The following is a 15,768-nucleotide window of genomic DNA, read 5'->3' as shown; positions in this document are numbered from 1 at the left end:
ATACAAAATTGAACATTATATTATAATACTTTTAACAAATTAAAAAGGATATTTATTTTGTTATTTTAAAATATATAAAATACACCAAAAATATTTATTGGGTTACTTTTAATATGAATTTCTTATTCTTTAAAAACAAATTAGATAATGATTAAATATTAAATTTATTGCTCTTTAAAATTAATTATTTAATTGACAAAATGGTTAATCTATGTTTCATTTTAAATTTAACTAACTTTGTCATATAGTTTTAAGATCTAAATTTTATCATTTTCAGATAACTTATTTATTTGGTAAATGACAATATCATTAGTTTAATACACTTATCCTAGAGTTTAGTTTGAAGTATAAAGATAACAATAAATTATTGAACCAAGGATTTTTATATGCTGAGTATTTATTCAATTATCATATCGAGACTGAATATAAACGGTAAAGAAGGTGAGCAATACTAAAATTTTTGAAGTAATTACCTATTTAAAATTAATTTTAAAAAAAATGTGTTAGTATGGAGCAAATAATTTAAAAATATTTGAAGGAATTTTGAATGGTGAAATGTTAAAAAAATAGTTGAAAATTAATTAATTAAAAGTAAAGCTATTCACGGATAGTTATTTCTTGAGTAAGAAATATAGATTTAGTAGAATAATAAATATTATTTAATAAAAAAAAAATTAAAAGAAATAAAAAAAAGGTTTTGAAGCAAGCAAGTTTCGAACCTGATAGATATAAAAAAAATGTTTAATCAAAGATTTAATTTTTAAAGAAGAAATTTAAATAAATTATTATCAAACATTTAATCTTGAATATTTTTTTTTTTTTACATATATAATGAATAAAAAAATGTTTAACTCTAAAAATTAAATGTTTGATTAAAAATTTAGATTTCTTCATTTTTTCTGAAAAAAATAACACACTTGGACATTAGGCTCAGATATCTTAAGTGAGGAAATACGATATTCAAAATTAAATAAAATCAAGTATTTTTCCACAAAAAATTAATTTAAAAAAAAATAATTTAATTAGAAAGCTAACTAAAATAAAACTTAATTATAATTACATAGTTTGATCTGTAAAATATATTTTTATAAAATAAATCAAATTTATTACTGTTTATTATAAATTGGTTTTTAAAAGATTGTTTACCTATTCAATTAATTAATATTTTATTCATTTATAAATATGTTTTCAAGCTAAATGTTGTAATCTACCTCAGTTTCTGGTACATTAGTTAGACTTTGAATTTAAAATCTATGAGATTGCGTTTTTTTTTATAAAGAAGTAGATTATCTTTCATTTAAAGAATTTTACTCATTTTATTCCTCTATTTCTTAAATAAATCTTTGTGTTGGGATATTAATAGCACTAAGTAGCCTTTTATGTTGAGTTTTATTTTTTCTTATTACGTTTTATATTTTTTTCCAGTTTTTTGTTACTCTTAAAATATCAATAGCTTAATAGTTCTATTGCTAGATATAAAATTTTTTACTAAAATTGAAGCTAAAAAACTAAAGGCATTTTAAAAAAAATTTAGAAAATTTATTTTGGGACAGTAGCAAATAAAATATTCTCATCAATAATACAAAATTGATCAAAATTGTAAATGTAATAGATGTATAAACCAATCCTATAGAATTAGCACTGTTATATACTATTAAGCAAAAAATAGTAAATATTAAGCATAGCTAAGAAAAAATATCTAAATCTCCAAAATAGCTGTTTTTGTATGGCAGGTGAATTTGCTAAAATTTGATGTAGAATATCAAAAGAATTATGACTATAATTGACATCGTTTCAAACATTTAGTTGAATAACTACACTATCACAAATATTAAGATATTTTTATAAATTTTTATTATTTACCAATAATAAAGCTTTTCTTTATATTCACTGTAAACAAAACCATAACTCATGTAAAATTGAGGTTTATTTAGCTAAAATCTATTTTAGTAAAGTTTCTTGAAAAGGTATAGTGGAAATAGAATTAGAGTTATTAGCAGAGGTATTGATATAATAAAATTAAATATAAAATATTGATTATCAAAGCAATTAAATTGAACATCTCTTTAAACATAGTATTCATTATTAATGTATCTACACCAAATTGTACTCATTAGTTAAACTATAAGACCAGGAAGTAAAACTAAATATAGTTTAATTATTAGAGACTGTTTAACATTTTTATATCTTTTTTATATTTTAAGCACATTACATACAGCATAACTTAAGAGTATTAATATAATGAAGATAGAAAAGCATAAAATCAAAGTCCATATTAACCTTAAGTATACCATATTTATGAATTTCTTGTGCAAACTTGATTAAACAAAGACACAATCTAAAATATAATTTAATAATTCAAGGATATTTCCAAAAAATAAAAGTGTATCTTTGATCGAATTATTAACTGTTTGCTGATTGAATACAATCATACTAATAACTTAAAGATAGGAAAGTATTATTTTTAATATGATGGAATGCTTTTATCTAAAAATAAAAGAGCTATTTAAGATAACCAAATTTAAACATTTAAGAATTTAGCATTGAAGAAAAAGTATACTATTTAAAGTTTCATTTATCAGTTGATAAGAAAGGCAGGCTATAAAAGCAAAAATCACTATGAATTTAATGAATTAATCAAAAATGTTGACTTCTTTACAATTAATACAATCGTACATATTAATTTTAGCATAAGCATCGTCTTAATCTCTTCCCCAAATAATATTTTTATAATCACAGCTCTCACATAAAGGTCCAAAACCTCCCTCTATACAGCCATTACTTTATTGATTATTAAATTCATTTGATTATACCTTTTAAGTGCATTTGTTAGGTTTATTATGACAGTAAATTACAAAATATGTTCCTTCTTATTTCCAATACCCTTCCTCTAGTTAAATCTTACTTCCTTAGCAACTAATAGCTCCTACAGGACATCCTTGACACTTGCTTGTGTTTATGTTAGTATATGGATTTATTATTGAGTATGTATTTTCGTTGCATTGATAACATTGATATAAATTTTATTATAATCCTAAAATTAATTGGCCTACTTAGCATTATGAAAAAGAAATTGAAAAATCAATTTAATATAATGGATTTGATAAGACTTTTAATTAAATAATCCTTCTTTTCTTATAAAAATCATTTAAATCTGTATTTTTATTCTACATTTCAAGGAGCTCATTGTACCCATAATCCAATAAATTGCATGTAATATTAAAGTAGTTTTTTTCAACATTATATGTTCTTACTTAATTTTCTATTTAAACACTCTTTTAATCACTTATCAACTCAAATTACTAGTATTAGTTAAAAAAATCATACCCTTCTTGCATTAGTCTTTAGGTGTACTTATTATATTTTATCAACTCTCCATCAACTCCATAAACTTAAAATATAAAAGAAGTACTGAATTAATTTAAACTAATTTTTAAATTATCTAAATCAGAAAGAAATTTAATTTTAAATGGAATCGAAGCTAGGTTATTCCCAAAAAACTCTGCTTTATTATTAATAATTTAAGATTTAAACTAACTAGTAAAAAAATGTTTTGGCAATTAATTATTTTAATTAAAAAATCTTAAACCACCTCCGATTACTGCTTAATTATTTTAAATTTAACTATTAACTATAAATAAATCTGAATCTTGCATACTTATTCCTCCACCATATTTTTTAGCAAAATTATTCTTAATTTAAGAATTTGACAAATAGCAAAGTTCTACCTTATTCATTTTGAGAGCACCTCCATCATCTACCTATTTTTCTAAGCTGTTGTCACTGAATATTGAATTTATAAAATTTATTTGTTATAAGTTTTTTAAGATTATAGCATTATTGTTGCAATGAGTTATAATACAGTTATTCACTAGATTTTGCTAAGATGAAGTTAAAAAATCTACATTTTTATTGAAAATTCCATTTATAAAAAGGAATCCAGAAGGAGATGTGTTTTTATCAGCAGATAATATATCAATTAAAAAATTAGTATTTGTTAATGAAATTGAATTAAGTGTATTTAAATGTGATGTTACTTTATTTCTCAAGATTGTAATTTTACTCAGCTTAACTTAAGAATTTAAAATTTCAATTATTGAATTCTCATCATAAAAGTTATCAATACATTTTATGTCAATCATTTTTAGTCCTTTTTCAATATAGTATAAAATAAGTGAAGTGTTATTAGTATTACTGATAACTATTTATTATAAATGAGCTTAATTTTCTGTTATGTAAAATGCGTATTTTTGAAAATAACACTGATTAATATAAACATTTTTAATTATTAGATTTGATGTTTATGAGCTAAAAGTTTCATTTTTAAAGTCATAGAAATTCTTATAATCAAGTAGTGATTAATGATTTACTTGATTTCTTAAAATTAGCTACGTGATTAAAGCTCTATCAAGTATCAAAGTTATTTTAATTAAAGAGTAATTAATTTTTTAGTAAGTTTAATAAAATTAATTTTCTATTTCAGTTGGATTATTTGATATATTATTTATTTGTTGTAATTGGATATTGTGAATGTTTAAGATATTTACATTAAGAATTTAAAATAATGATATGATAAGACTTTTACTCAAAAGAATATTTTCAATTGATGTCTAGCTTAAAATTTTAAATTAATTTCTAAAAGAAAATAGAGTACCAATTAAAAGTAAATCTTAACATCTGACTTTTTCAACTTAAATATTTTGCACATCTTCAAACTAAAAAAAATCTTATTATACAGAGAGTTTTTATAATTACATTCCAAAAATCAAAACATTACTGCAATTTTATAATTTAATAAGAGGATTCAGCATTAGCTAACCATCTTAAGATATTTAATTTTGTCTATTTGAGTTTTCTATTTGCTAATCTAAGATAGAAACATTTTCAAATATTACTTCCTATACATTTAAAATAGTTAATTTACAGTTTTTTGAACTAAATCTAATTGAAATATTTTCAAGAATAAAAGAATTTAAATCTTAAAACACAATGTCTGAGTCAATATATAAGATTCCATTATTTATCTATATCTTTTAAAGTATTTTTTAGTAATTGCTTAGTGAATATTACTTAGGAGTTCCTAAAAAACCCATTAAATTTATTCTATAATCGATATATTTTTTTTAATATAAGCTGCTTTGATATATCATATACTTAGGAATAAATAAATCTATAGAGGCAGAGAGATCTACACTAATTTGTATGGTAGTTGAATCTGGATGATTATCCTGCATAATAATTTAATTAAATTACATCTCTTAATATTAAATTTGATTTTGTAATTAAAAAATATTTAAACAACTTCCATTTTATAAATTAGAATATTCTTAATTCAAATTTTAGAATATCTGATTATCTGATAAAGAGTAGTAAATTATAAAATATCCTCTTAAGTTAGTTCCATGGAAAACAACCATATTTTAATTCATATTTGCAACATTATAAATTGTGGCTGATGAGAGCTTTATTGAATTTTAAAGCAATAATTTTTTTTCTTTATTTAACCTTGATAGAACAAATATTTAAATTTCTTATTAGTTGCAAACAATTACAATGATTTCTACTGAAAAAACAAGATGCACAGATGTGATTTAAATGGCATTCTTTTCTTCGATTCTAGATATAAATTGAAGAGAAGGAAGAGAATAGAATGAAACTTGTAGTTAGCTAAATAAAGATAGAATTTATATTTCATTATTCTAATTATTTTAATGAATTTATATTTAGTGTTAACCTCTCAAATGTTTTAGATTTTCTCTGATTAAGTCAAAAGACAAAGCGTTGCTTTCACTGTTTTAGAATAGCATTATTCTCTTTTGAGTTGTTAGAATTAGCATTATTTTTTCAAAATTGCTGTTTTAAGTAACTTATTTTAAAGTATATAATAGCTAAGATTATCCTTTTTAATTAAGAGAAAATTGACTTAATTCAACAAGTTAAATTTCATTTTTGATTTGATCCCAAATAATTTACTATATTAAAAGATTCTATTCAGTTCCTATCAATAATATTACTTTTTTACTAATACTTTCTAAACAATAAGAATAAATATTTTAGATTTAATCAAATGTAAATTTTTTATAAAAAATAATATTTTAATTTTCCATAAGAATAGTAATCGTATTTTTAAAGTTTTAATAGGTAATAATGCTAACTTAAATATCTTCCAATGAAATACTTATCAAACTTTAAATTTTATAATCATCTTATTATTGCTCAGTATATACATTTTTTAGAATGACATTATAATTTTAGTAAAAAATATTTATTATTGTTTATTCTTAAGAAATTAAGTAAATCTTCTATGATTCTAGCTATTAATTGCTTAATGAGGGAGAACTATATTATCTTGATACCATGATTTGGCATTAATACTACTGTAAATCTATAATTTATAATACTTAGTGATCCTCATTAAATATAACTGCTTAGCATTTGAAATAGAAAGCAAATATTTTTTATATATCATCTTTGTATAGGAGGTATATTTTGTATTAAGTTTAAGCCGCCTATTTATTAATTTTTTACTATTTAATCATTTCATTAAATATATATGTGACATCTAGAACAACTTATTTTTCAGTATTTTATAAATATTAATTTTGATTAAGAGCCTGATTTAAGCTAATAAATTTCCATTTTATGAGTTAACTTAATTTTTAATTAAAATATATCAATTCTACTTATTAATGGTCTTAGTCAATATCGGAAACATGATAAAAATTTATGGAATAATTACTATATCTACTTGATATTTGACCAATCTAAGAGTTAATGGGAAAAATTTCAGATATATCCAAACTTACTAGCTATTTTGAATCATTTGCTTAATAAATTATATAATTGTAAAGCTTACTATAGCTTATTTACTGAGTATCTATTTTCTATTTATTATCAAATGATAAAGTTAGTTATATATCAGAAATTGATATTAAAATATCGTTAGAAAGAATAACATCTTTCTCTTCCCATATATCCACAAAAAAATATTCTGCAGAGCCTGAATGTAAAAAATTATTTATTTGTATGATTTCTCCATTTTAAATATCTATCAAGAGCAAATATAAATATTAATCATAAGTGTTAAACGTAAAATATTTGTAGCTTACAAAATATTTACGAAATATATAGCTTTTGGAAGAGAAATAATTTTACAAATTGAAAGGAATTTCCAATTTAAAAATTAATTAAGTTTATCCACTATATTATACTGGAAACTGGTAGGAACTTAGTGTTTCGTTATAATATATAGAATAAATAGAAAGCTCAGGATTAAAATCACATGTGTAAGAATTGCTTTCGCCAATTAAATCATATGATACAATTGAATCAAAATCTGGTAGACTAAAAATAAAACAATATTAATTAGGAACAACATAAAATCCTTAATCATTAAAATAAGGACTTAATTTCATATTTTCCACATCAAACTCAATATTATTGAGCTATATTAGCTAAAATGTTCCTTTACTAACTTCAAAAAGAACTTAAGTTTTGAAGAAAATATATTTTTAATTTTCTACAAAAATATTATCAACATTAAGCAAGTCAGGCTAAAGATAGAATTATTTGTTTAAGAAATTAAAGGCTCCTTAATTTTAGCAAAAAATAAATGGATTTAAAAAAACTTAAAAGCAATTATTAATTTAATTAGCATACTCAAAAGTATAATTTAAAATAAGCTGATGTTGTTAGATCTGGTATGATGTTATTTATTTTTCAGAACACACTATCAAGGTTTCATAATTGTTAAACCAAAAAGCTTGGTCACTAGATTTTAATTTTAGAGGATTTACAGAAGTTTCTAAATTATCAAGATACTAAAATTATACTAATTACTCATTATTGATAACATCTGCTGTAAGTGTTATAATAATTCCATATTATTCATAAAGCCACCAATTTTTGTTAATTATAAAATTATTATTACTGTTTATTTAATTCTTAGAAGAATTTAAGTTTGGTAGATTCTTAGCTATCAAACTAGAAATACCATTATTGATTAACAGCAAATTTAGATTTTCGTCAAATTATTGCTAAGTTAGAAACTATTTTTATGGGTGATTCAAAGACAAAACAATTAAGTTGTTATGATTATCACAAGTAACTTAAGTTGTTGTAAGTTTGTTATACAAGAATGTGTATCTTTATTATTAGAAAAAATAAATTAGATTAGTAGTGATGTAAATTTCCTATTAGTAATTTATAGGATTAAATTGATTTTAATCCTAATCAAATGGATACACATAAATAGTCATACTACTTAATCCATAGTTATCGATGTCTTTATTTCTAAAATATACTATTAAGCAATTTGAGTTCCTATCATAAAAGATTTAATAAAATTCTATTCTCAGCTATTTTAGTTAATTATTAGTTTTTAAGGTTTATTAGAAAGTTTGAGTATTCAAATTAAATTACTTAATTATTACTTTATTATCTTCAGTTTTTAATATTATCAAATATCTCATATTTTTATTATTAATTAGTAAATTAAAATTTGTGAGAGAAGAATCTAAAATATCTGTAGTATCTAAATTTTAATAGTCTTCTTTTAATTAAATTTTTTTATTTACAAGATCAACTAAGTAACTCTAAAAAAATATGTTTAAATCATCATAGTATAAAATCGAAAAAGTTAATTCACTTTCAACAATTAAAAAAGATATTTGTTTGGAATAGCTCAATTAACCTAAGAAGATTCCTTAGCTAAAAACTAAAAGATTATAGTAGTAATACCCTGTCTAAATTAAAAATATTTAGCTATTATAGTCCTATGAAAGATTTTGGAGATAGTATTTGGTTTAATCAGTCTGACTTTAAGTTTAATAAATACTATGTAGGTTTGTTTTATTTATTTGGTACACAACAATATTATTTTAGCTATCAATAACAATAAAACAAGGATATTAAAACTGAACTATATTGCTATATGAGATAGAGTTAATTACCTAAAGATTATAATTGTTTAATACAATCAAAAAGTTTTAAAGGAATATAAAAAGATTTGAAAATAAATCTAAGTAAGTATATTAAATGCAAGAAATGCTGCAATCGTTTTCTATTGCTAAATATTAAACCTACTTTATCTAGTTACTATCAATATCTATTTTATGTATAGTTAATAATTTTACATCAGATTTATAGCTAAAAATGATTAATTCATTTCTGAGTCTATCAAATAGTAGCTTTTATTGCTCTGGGCTTTAATTTAGTCTAATTTAAGTTTTTAAACTAAATTGCTCATACCCTAGCTAATATTAATTTTGTATAACTTAAATATTATTTTATGCATCTATTCTAAAGCAAACAATTATGTTTGATTATGTTAAGCAGATATTTCTAAAATATTATATTATGTTGTTAGTTATTTTTTAAAAGACATAAGCATTTAAAGATTTTAGTTAAAATTATATCATTGGTCCAAGTTTATAAGTCAAAATTATATTAATATAATTATTTTCTAAAATGCCAATAAGCAATTACTAAGATGACTGTAAAATTATGAAAATATTTGAGGTTTAATCAAATTCCAAAGATATTAAATCAATACTAAATATTTAAGTCAATGAAGATAAATTATTGAGAATTTTGTAATTGTTAGAATTATTTTGATCGATTGAAGATATCTATACACTATAACTTTAATCATCTTGATTATATTTGGTGCCAATGATAGCAACATCTTCGTATAAACTTGAGAGCTAATTTTTTATTTTAACTAAATTTTATATCTCCTACTTACCAGGCAATTCAAGTTAATATAATTATATATTTACTTTCATGTTTTAGATGTCAATGTTTACTTTTAAAACAAGAATTTGACTTAACAATACTTTATAAATTATAAATTAGTGGTTCTTATTTTAATAAACTTAATCTAGTTGCTAAGAAAAGTCATTAGCTAAATTATAAATTACTATAAATTTTGAAATATATTGATCATTTATTTGAGTGCTTTAGTCTGATAAACTTTGAAACAGCTCTCCTATAAAAATTGTGTAAATTTGATTTTATGTTGTAATTAAAGCAATGTTTTCATATTATGAGTAATTAATAGAAAAAATACCTTAAGGTAAAGAATTAAATGATATTACATTTTGTAGTTTTATATTATAATTTTTTTCATCTACAAAATATTAACCATCTATTGCTTAAACTTTTTAGGTGATCTAAAATTAAGCTACAAGCAGTACACCGTCTTAATACTATTGATTATGAAATAAGTAATAAAGATAGCCATCTTACGAAATAAAAAATCTCGTTTTTTGTTCATAATTGTAGGAATTTTGTTGAAATTCAATTTTATTAATGATTATTTGGCTAAATATACTAAATACATAAAGAGCATAATTTGTAAAGACATTTAAAACATTTTTAATTTATATAACATTCATTATAAATTCATCATTCTGGGAGCTATTTTCCCCTACTTGGTTTAGATCTAATAGCCAAATTACTAATTTCATATCAATAGAACTATATATTCCAATCTATTTTAAACTTATTATTATAGTCTATTAGGATTATTCATTAATTATAAAATCAACTATATCGTCTTAAAAACTAGTAGTATTATCTTATAATAAGCTGGAGCAAGCTTCCATTTACATACAATTTTTTGATTCTTTTATTTGTAAATATGTATTTGGGCAAAAATATTTTATTTGAGATTAGTTCTCACTTAAAACAGCTTTTTGAAGTGAATTTTTAGACTTATTAGAGATTGCAATATTAGATTCCAGTATTTGTTTTAGGATGCATAACTTATTATTAAAAAGTGAAAACCCATCTTGACATTTTTAACAAAAAGAAGAATTGCTACAAGATTCACATCCTGGTATTTAGCATTTAAAACATCGTTTAGCTTACAAATCGAAATAATATCCTTTATAACATTAATCAATAGATGACAAACAAATTAATTATTAAGTTTATTTTTAAACTTATGAGCCGATTTAGCATTAAAGACAAATTCCTTAAACGCATTAAGCACACTCAGGCTAAATACATTTATTACAAAGTGGGCTCACGTTATCATATTATCCTTTTGAGCATATTTATAATTGAGAAACTAATTAAGATTTAACTACTTCAAATAATAACACATAAAAATATGCATTCGCAAATCTCAAAAAATACTTACTCATAGCTTCAGATAAAGAAAGATATTTAATTAAATTATTGCTAAAGCATGATAACAATTAATTCAGTATAATATTAGCATAAACCAAAATAAGGAAACTTAAAATAAATCAAACTATCAAAAAATTAAAGTCTATGAGAATAATTTATTTTTTCTAAGTTATCAATACATTAAATAAAAAAATAATTAAAGTAAAGTTATTTTTTAGTTTTTTCAAAATTGATTAATATTTTATAAAATAAATTAATATTATAAGTAAAAAATAACTCATTTAACATATAACCATAGTTAAAAAATTTATAAAGATGATTACTTTAACTATACAAACAAAAAACTAATGGATATTTTTCTCTTGGTAAATCACAATAAAAATTTATGGAAAAATTTCTTTAAGTATTCATTTAAGAATTTAAATAAAAAGATAAAATTCATAAAAAATTAATACTTTTTATTAATTTTAATTCATTTTATATAAAGTATTATTTTAAATTATTAAATATAAATTTAGAGTGATTATTTTAACTAAATAATATTTTTTACTTATTTAATTGGACTGATGCTAATATTCTTAATACAAATTTAAATAATATGATATTATTTTTTTAAAATGAGGTTTTATTTCAAATCTTGAGCAAGAGCTTTATTTGTCAAAAATTTTTACAAAATCTAAGATTTGAAATTAATAGCAAATACAATTAATTTGTTATTTTTTAAAAAAAGAATTGAAATGAATTTAATTATTATTATCCTAAAAAGAGTAAAAAGATTTCATCTCAAATAAATTAAACCTTCTATTGATTTGTGGTTCAATACGGATAGAGATATTTACTATAGCATCTATAGTAAGACATTTGTTTAATATATAAACGTTGTCTGTCGCAAAAGATGCATGGTTATTTATTAATTATTAAAAACTAATACTAAATATTTATAAAATGTATACAATAATAAAAGAAAACACTACCCCATTCAATAAATTATGGTTTTCTTAAATAATAATCTTAAGTAATTATTTAATTCAAAAGAGAGTGTTAAAATTAATAATTTATTTGTACAATATTTATTTCCATAAAATAATTATATTTATTTTTTATTTTAAACATTTTTTTAAAATATTTGAAAATTACCAAAGTAAATTCTAAGTTATTATATTAACAATTATTGAATTGTCTATTATTTTGTTTCTTCAAATAACTGAAACTAATTTTTTTATTTTGGGAATTTTAACAAAAAGGCATTTAATCTATTTTCCCTATAAATATATATTAATAACCAAAATATTTATAATATTTAATTCAATAAAAAGATAATTCTATTATTTAAAATCCAAAATCAGTAGACACTTTTTAGAAATTTAGTCATTTATTTTTATAAATAATATACAAAATAGTTTACTATTAACATAATTATGATTGGCTGATTTAATAAATAAGCATTTTTAATTAGTCTATTTTATATTCAAGTAAAATTTATAATCAATTATAAGTAGATCATTCGATGGTTAAGCTCAGATAAGAGTGACATAATCAATTTTTTTGATTTCATTATAAAAATTATAATTAATTTAGAAGAGATCAGATTCATCTATTTATTAATTAGCTTTTATTTATAAAAATCTGAATGACCCTATTTTTTAATCATAAATTTTAATATTGATACGCATATATGTGTGTGTATTTGAAAATATGTGCCAGACTTTAATTAAATTGCATGTTTGATTTTTTTTGTTAAATTTTTCATTTTGCTATTAAGGAATTTTCAGAGATTGACTGATTGATTGATTTGGGTTGTATTCCAAAAGTTAATTTATATAAGATTGAGGACCCCCTCCATAAAAAAATTCACAAATATTATTTATGAAAGGTTAACCTGCTCCTTTTTCTATTTAATAATTTTTAAATAGACTAAAAAATAAATAAAATGATAAAAAAATTAAGAAATAACTGTGAAATGATGTGATTTATCAAAAATGAGTCTTTCACTTAAAGAGAAATGTCATTTTACGAGAACTTGAATATCAAAGCCAAATATCAATACGAAAATTGCAATTCGTTAATTATTTGGTTTTTTATTCAATTGAAAATAAGTTCTTTTAAAAAAATGTGAAAAAAATAAATAAACAAACACTTTTATTTGCTATACATATTGGCTAGCTAGCTCACTCTGCAGCAGCTCCTTTACATATAGTAAACGTGTTCTGTTCAGAAAAAATTTAAATTTAACTATGAATGGCATTTCAAGCGATGCTGATTTTAGTTACATTAAACAACAATTTTTTTCTTCTCCATCATCCTAAAAAAGGGCAATCAATCAATATTCAGATGATTAAGAATCTGTATTTTTTCTTAATTTAAATAAAAAAATAATTTTATAAGGGAGTAAGTTTACCCTTATTTCATCTCCTAAAATAGCCAAAGTCCTTTTATCCATAAGTACGCATCCTTTCTTTTCTTCTACCATGCTCTAAGTACTCTCTCTCTCTTTTAGAGTTATTAACTCATAAGTTAATATCCATAAATTATAAATTAGTTAATGTCTTTTTTTCCCATCTCATTCTAATTAAGGTTTTTTGTCTGTTATAACTAAATTAAGGTGGTAATAAAGTAGACATGTTATTCCCACAAGGCACAATAAATATGAGGAAAAAGAGATATTGAGGACAAATAGCAAATTAAATGACTAATTATTATTTGTAATGTTTATTTATTTGTGTTTAGAGCAAGAAATATTAACAAAAATAAATTAAAAGGGGGGAGAATAATTGAGTAGAATCAAAAAATTTACTAATCAAATTGATTAGCAAATAGGAGAACAATTTATAAATCAAAAATCAAAAAAGATGGTGGGGAAAAAAGCAAAAAAAACTAAAAAAGAAAAAGAAAAAAAAAAAAAATAAAGAAAGAAAGAAAGAATAAAAAATGAAAAATGAAAAGTGATTTGAATTTTTTTTAATTTTTAAGTGAATACAATACACGAAATTAATGAATAGATACAAAGTAGTAAAAACGAAATACAAATTCCTAACGTAAATCTTCCATCACATAATTTAATAGTTATAATACTAAATATAAGATTTTGTTTATATTTTTAATTATTCTTTTTTTAAATTGAAATAAATAGGTAGGTATAGTTATGATTTTATGGATATGGAATTGATTTTAATAGATAAAATATTAGATTTAAATAATGGTGAGATTTGTTAGGATTGCGCTGGAAGATATAACGCAAGGAATGTATTCGCTAAAACGATTTGCAGTTGGTTAAATTACTTGATTAAATAATTAAATTTAGATGGATGGATAGATAGATTGACAGATGTCAGATTATTTGCAAATATTTCACGAAGAAGAACATGGCGAAAGTTGTTATTGAAGTTACATGATTGAAAATTTAAACAAGGATGATAGACAAAATTGACGAAAAACCCAAACAGTGGGTGGAACTTTATAAAAATTCCAAATGTCGTCTGTCTTACAAACTTGCGATTAACTCTCTCTGTAAATTTGCTCTCATTTATTATACTGCTGGATGAATGCATAAATAAAATCGCTTCTTATTATTTTAGCTGGTCATTTTGTTTTTATAATAGGTAATTAATTTTTACGCGATTTTATGTCAGTTCAAATGCATTCAATCATCTAATGTGCACATTTCTTTGAAGATGAGTAAATGTGTTGCCGTAAGTTAACACAAAGTAGAAGGATTGGTGGAAGACGATCGAAGAAATAGAAGAAACAAAAGCCAAGCTGCTTAGCGATCAGAAATCTTTTTCCAAAATTGACTAGAAAGAGAAGAGCGAGCTAACTCTGCAAAGCCCTGCTGCACAGATATACAATTTCGATTACATTTTAGAAAATTCAATTTACTTTAGAATTTCAACAAGCTTCTTTTCATTAATTTGAACTAAGTCCTTTGGGATGCGACTCTTGTCGCTCAATCAAGTGCTACTTAGAGTTACAGCTATAAGAAGACAACAGCTTCGAATTGGGTAACATAATGACGCTTAAGTTTCAATTACCTTTCTTTACTAAGCCCAACCCATTGAACAGAACTATCCTACCAAGTAGAGTAAAACCTTCTCAACAATGCGGGAACATCTCTTCATCCCCATCAATATATAAGCGCAATACTCTAATGCTTTATGTTCATAATAATCAGCACTCATTCCGTTAAACTCAGATCAACAACGAGCCATACTTTCGATTTCCCCTTACTATTATTTCACAATTGCAATTCGCAGATCTAGAATACTTTAAATTCCTCATACTTTTGTAAACACCAAGGGACTACCACAATCATTTGAAAGAATTGGTCAAGCTAAGACTATCTTTTACTTCTTAATTCACCTTAATACTAGGGAGATGTTTACTTCGCATCTCAACACGCAATACAACCTCACTCAGATCTAGCAGCTAAACTATAACTCTATTACTCTTTTGATTTGTCCAAAGTTAACCAATTTTCATACTCACAAACAAATTATTTCTCAAAGAGAGGTCGAATTTATGAAGCTCAAACCATGAAAAAATATTGAAACCTTATTTACAAGAATATTTTTCATCCGCTCATAGCACTTCTGAAGTTGACTACAAATGTAGAATACCTCAGAGGCCATAAACTTC

At 22.3% G+C, this 15,768-nt stretch overlaps 4 protein-coding genes across 4 annotated transcripts; 1 reads left to right on the top strand and 3 right to left on the bottom strand. All coding sequences in view use genetic code 6, as the record gives it.

The window, feature by feature from the left end:
* Nucleotides 1-209: 209 nt before the first annotated feature.
* Nucleotides 210-8,453, bottom strand: TTHERM_00535350 (transmembrane protein, putative). Its single transcript, XM_001023444.2, has one exon. The coding sequence runs from the start codon at nt 8,256-8,258 to the stop codon at nt 1,098-1,100; it is 7,161 nt and encodes a 2,386-aa protein (XP_001023444.2). The 5' UTR covers nt 8,259-8,453; the 3' UTR covers nt 210-1,097.
* A 524-nt stretch (nt 8,454-8,977) lies between these two features.
* TTHERM_000535323 (transmembrane protein, putative) lies at nt 8,978-9,391 on the bottom strand (the record flags this gene model as incomplete). The annotated part of the gene is made up of 1 exon (XM_012799793.1): nt 8,978-9,391. One exon carries the CDS (start codon nt 9,389-9,391, stop codon nt 8,978-8,980), a length of 414 nt encoding a protein of 137 aa, XP_012655247.1.
* Nucleotides 9,392-13,456: 4,065 nt separating this feature from the next.
* On the bottom strand, nt 13,457-13,695 carry TTHERM_000535321 (hypothetical protein; the record flags this gene model as incomplete). The annotated part of the gene is made up of 2 exons (XM_012799792.1): nt 13,457-13,490; nt 13,535-13,695. 2 exons carry the CDS (start codon nt 13,693-13,695, stop codon nt 13,457-13,459), a joined length of 195 nt encoding a protein of 64 aa, XP_012655246.1.
* A 910-nt stretch (nt 13,696-14,605) lies between these two features.
* On the top strand, nt 14,606-15,586 carry TTHERM_00535320 (transmembrane protein, putative; the record flags this gene model as incomplete). The annotated part of the gene is made up of 1 exon (XM_001023441.3): nt 14,606-15,586. The coding sequence occupies one exon, from the start codon at nt 14,606-14,608 to the stop codon at nt 15,584-15,586; it is 981 nt and encodes a 326-aa protein (XP_001023441.2).
* Nucleotides 15,587-15,768: the final 182 nt, after the last annotated feature.

This window comes from Tetrahymena thermophila, assembly GCF_000189635.1.
Source record: "Tetrahymena thermophila SB210 genomic scaffold scf_8254428, whole genome shotgun sequence".
Classification (NCBI taxonomy): domain Eukaryota; phylum Ciliophora; class Oligohymenophorea; order Hymenostomatida; family Tetrahymenidae; genus Tetrahymena; species Tetrahymena thermophila.
Note: the sequence above shows the minus strand (reverse complement) of the source record. Positions and strands in the feature narration are given on the sequence as shown.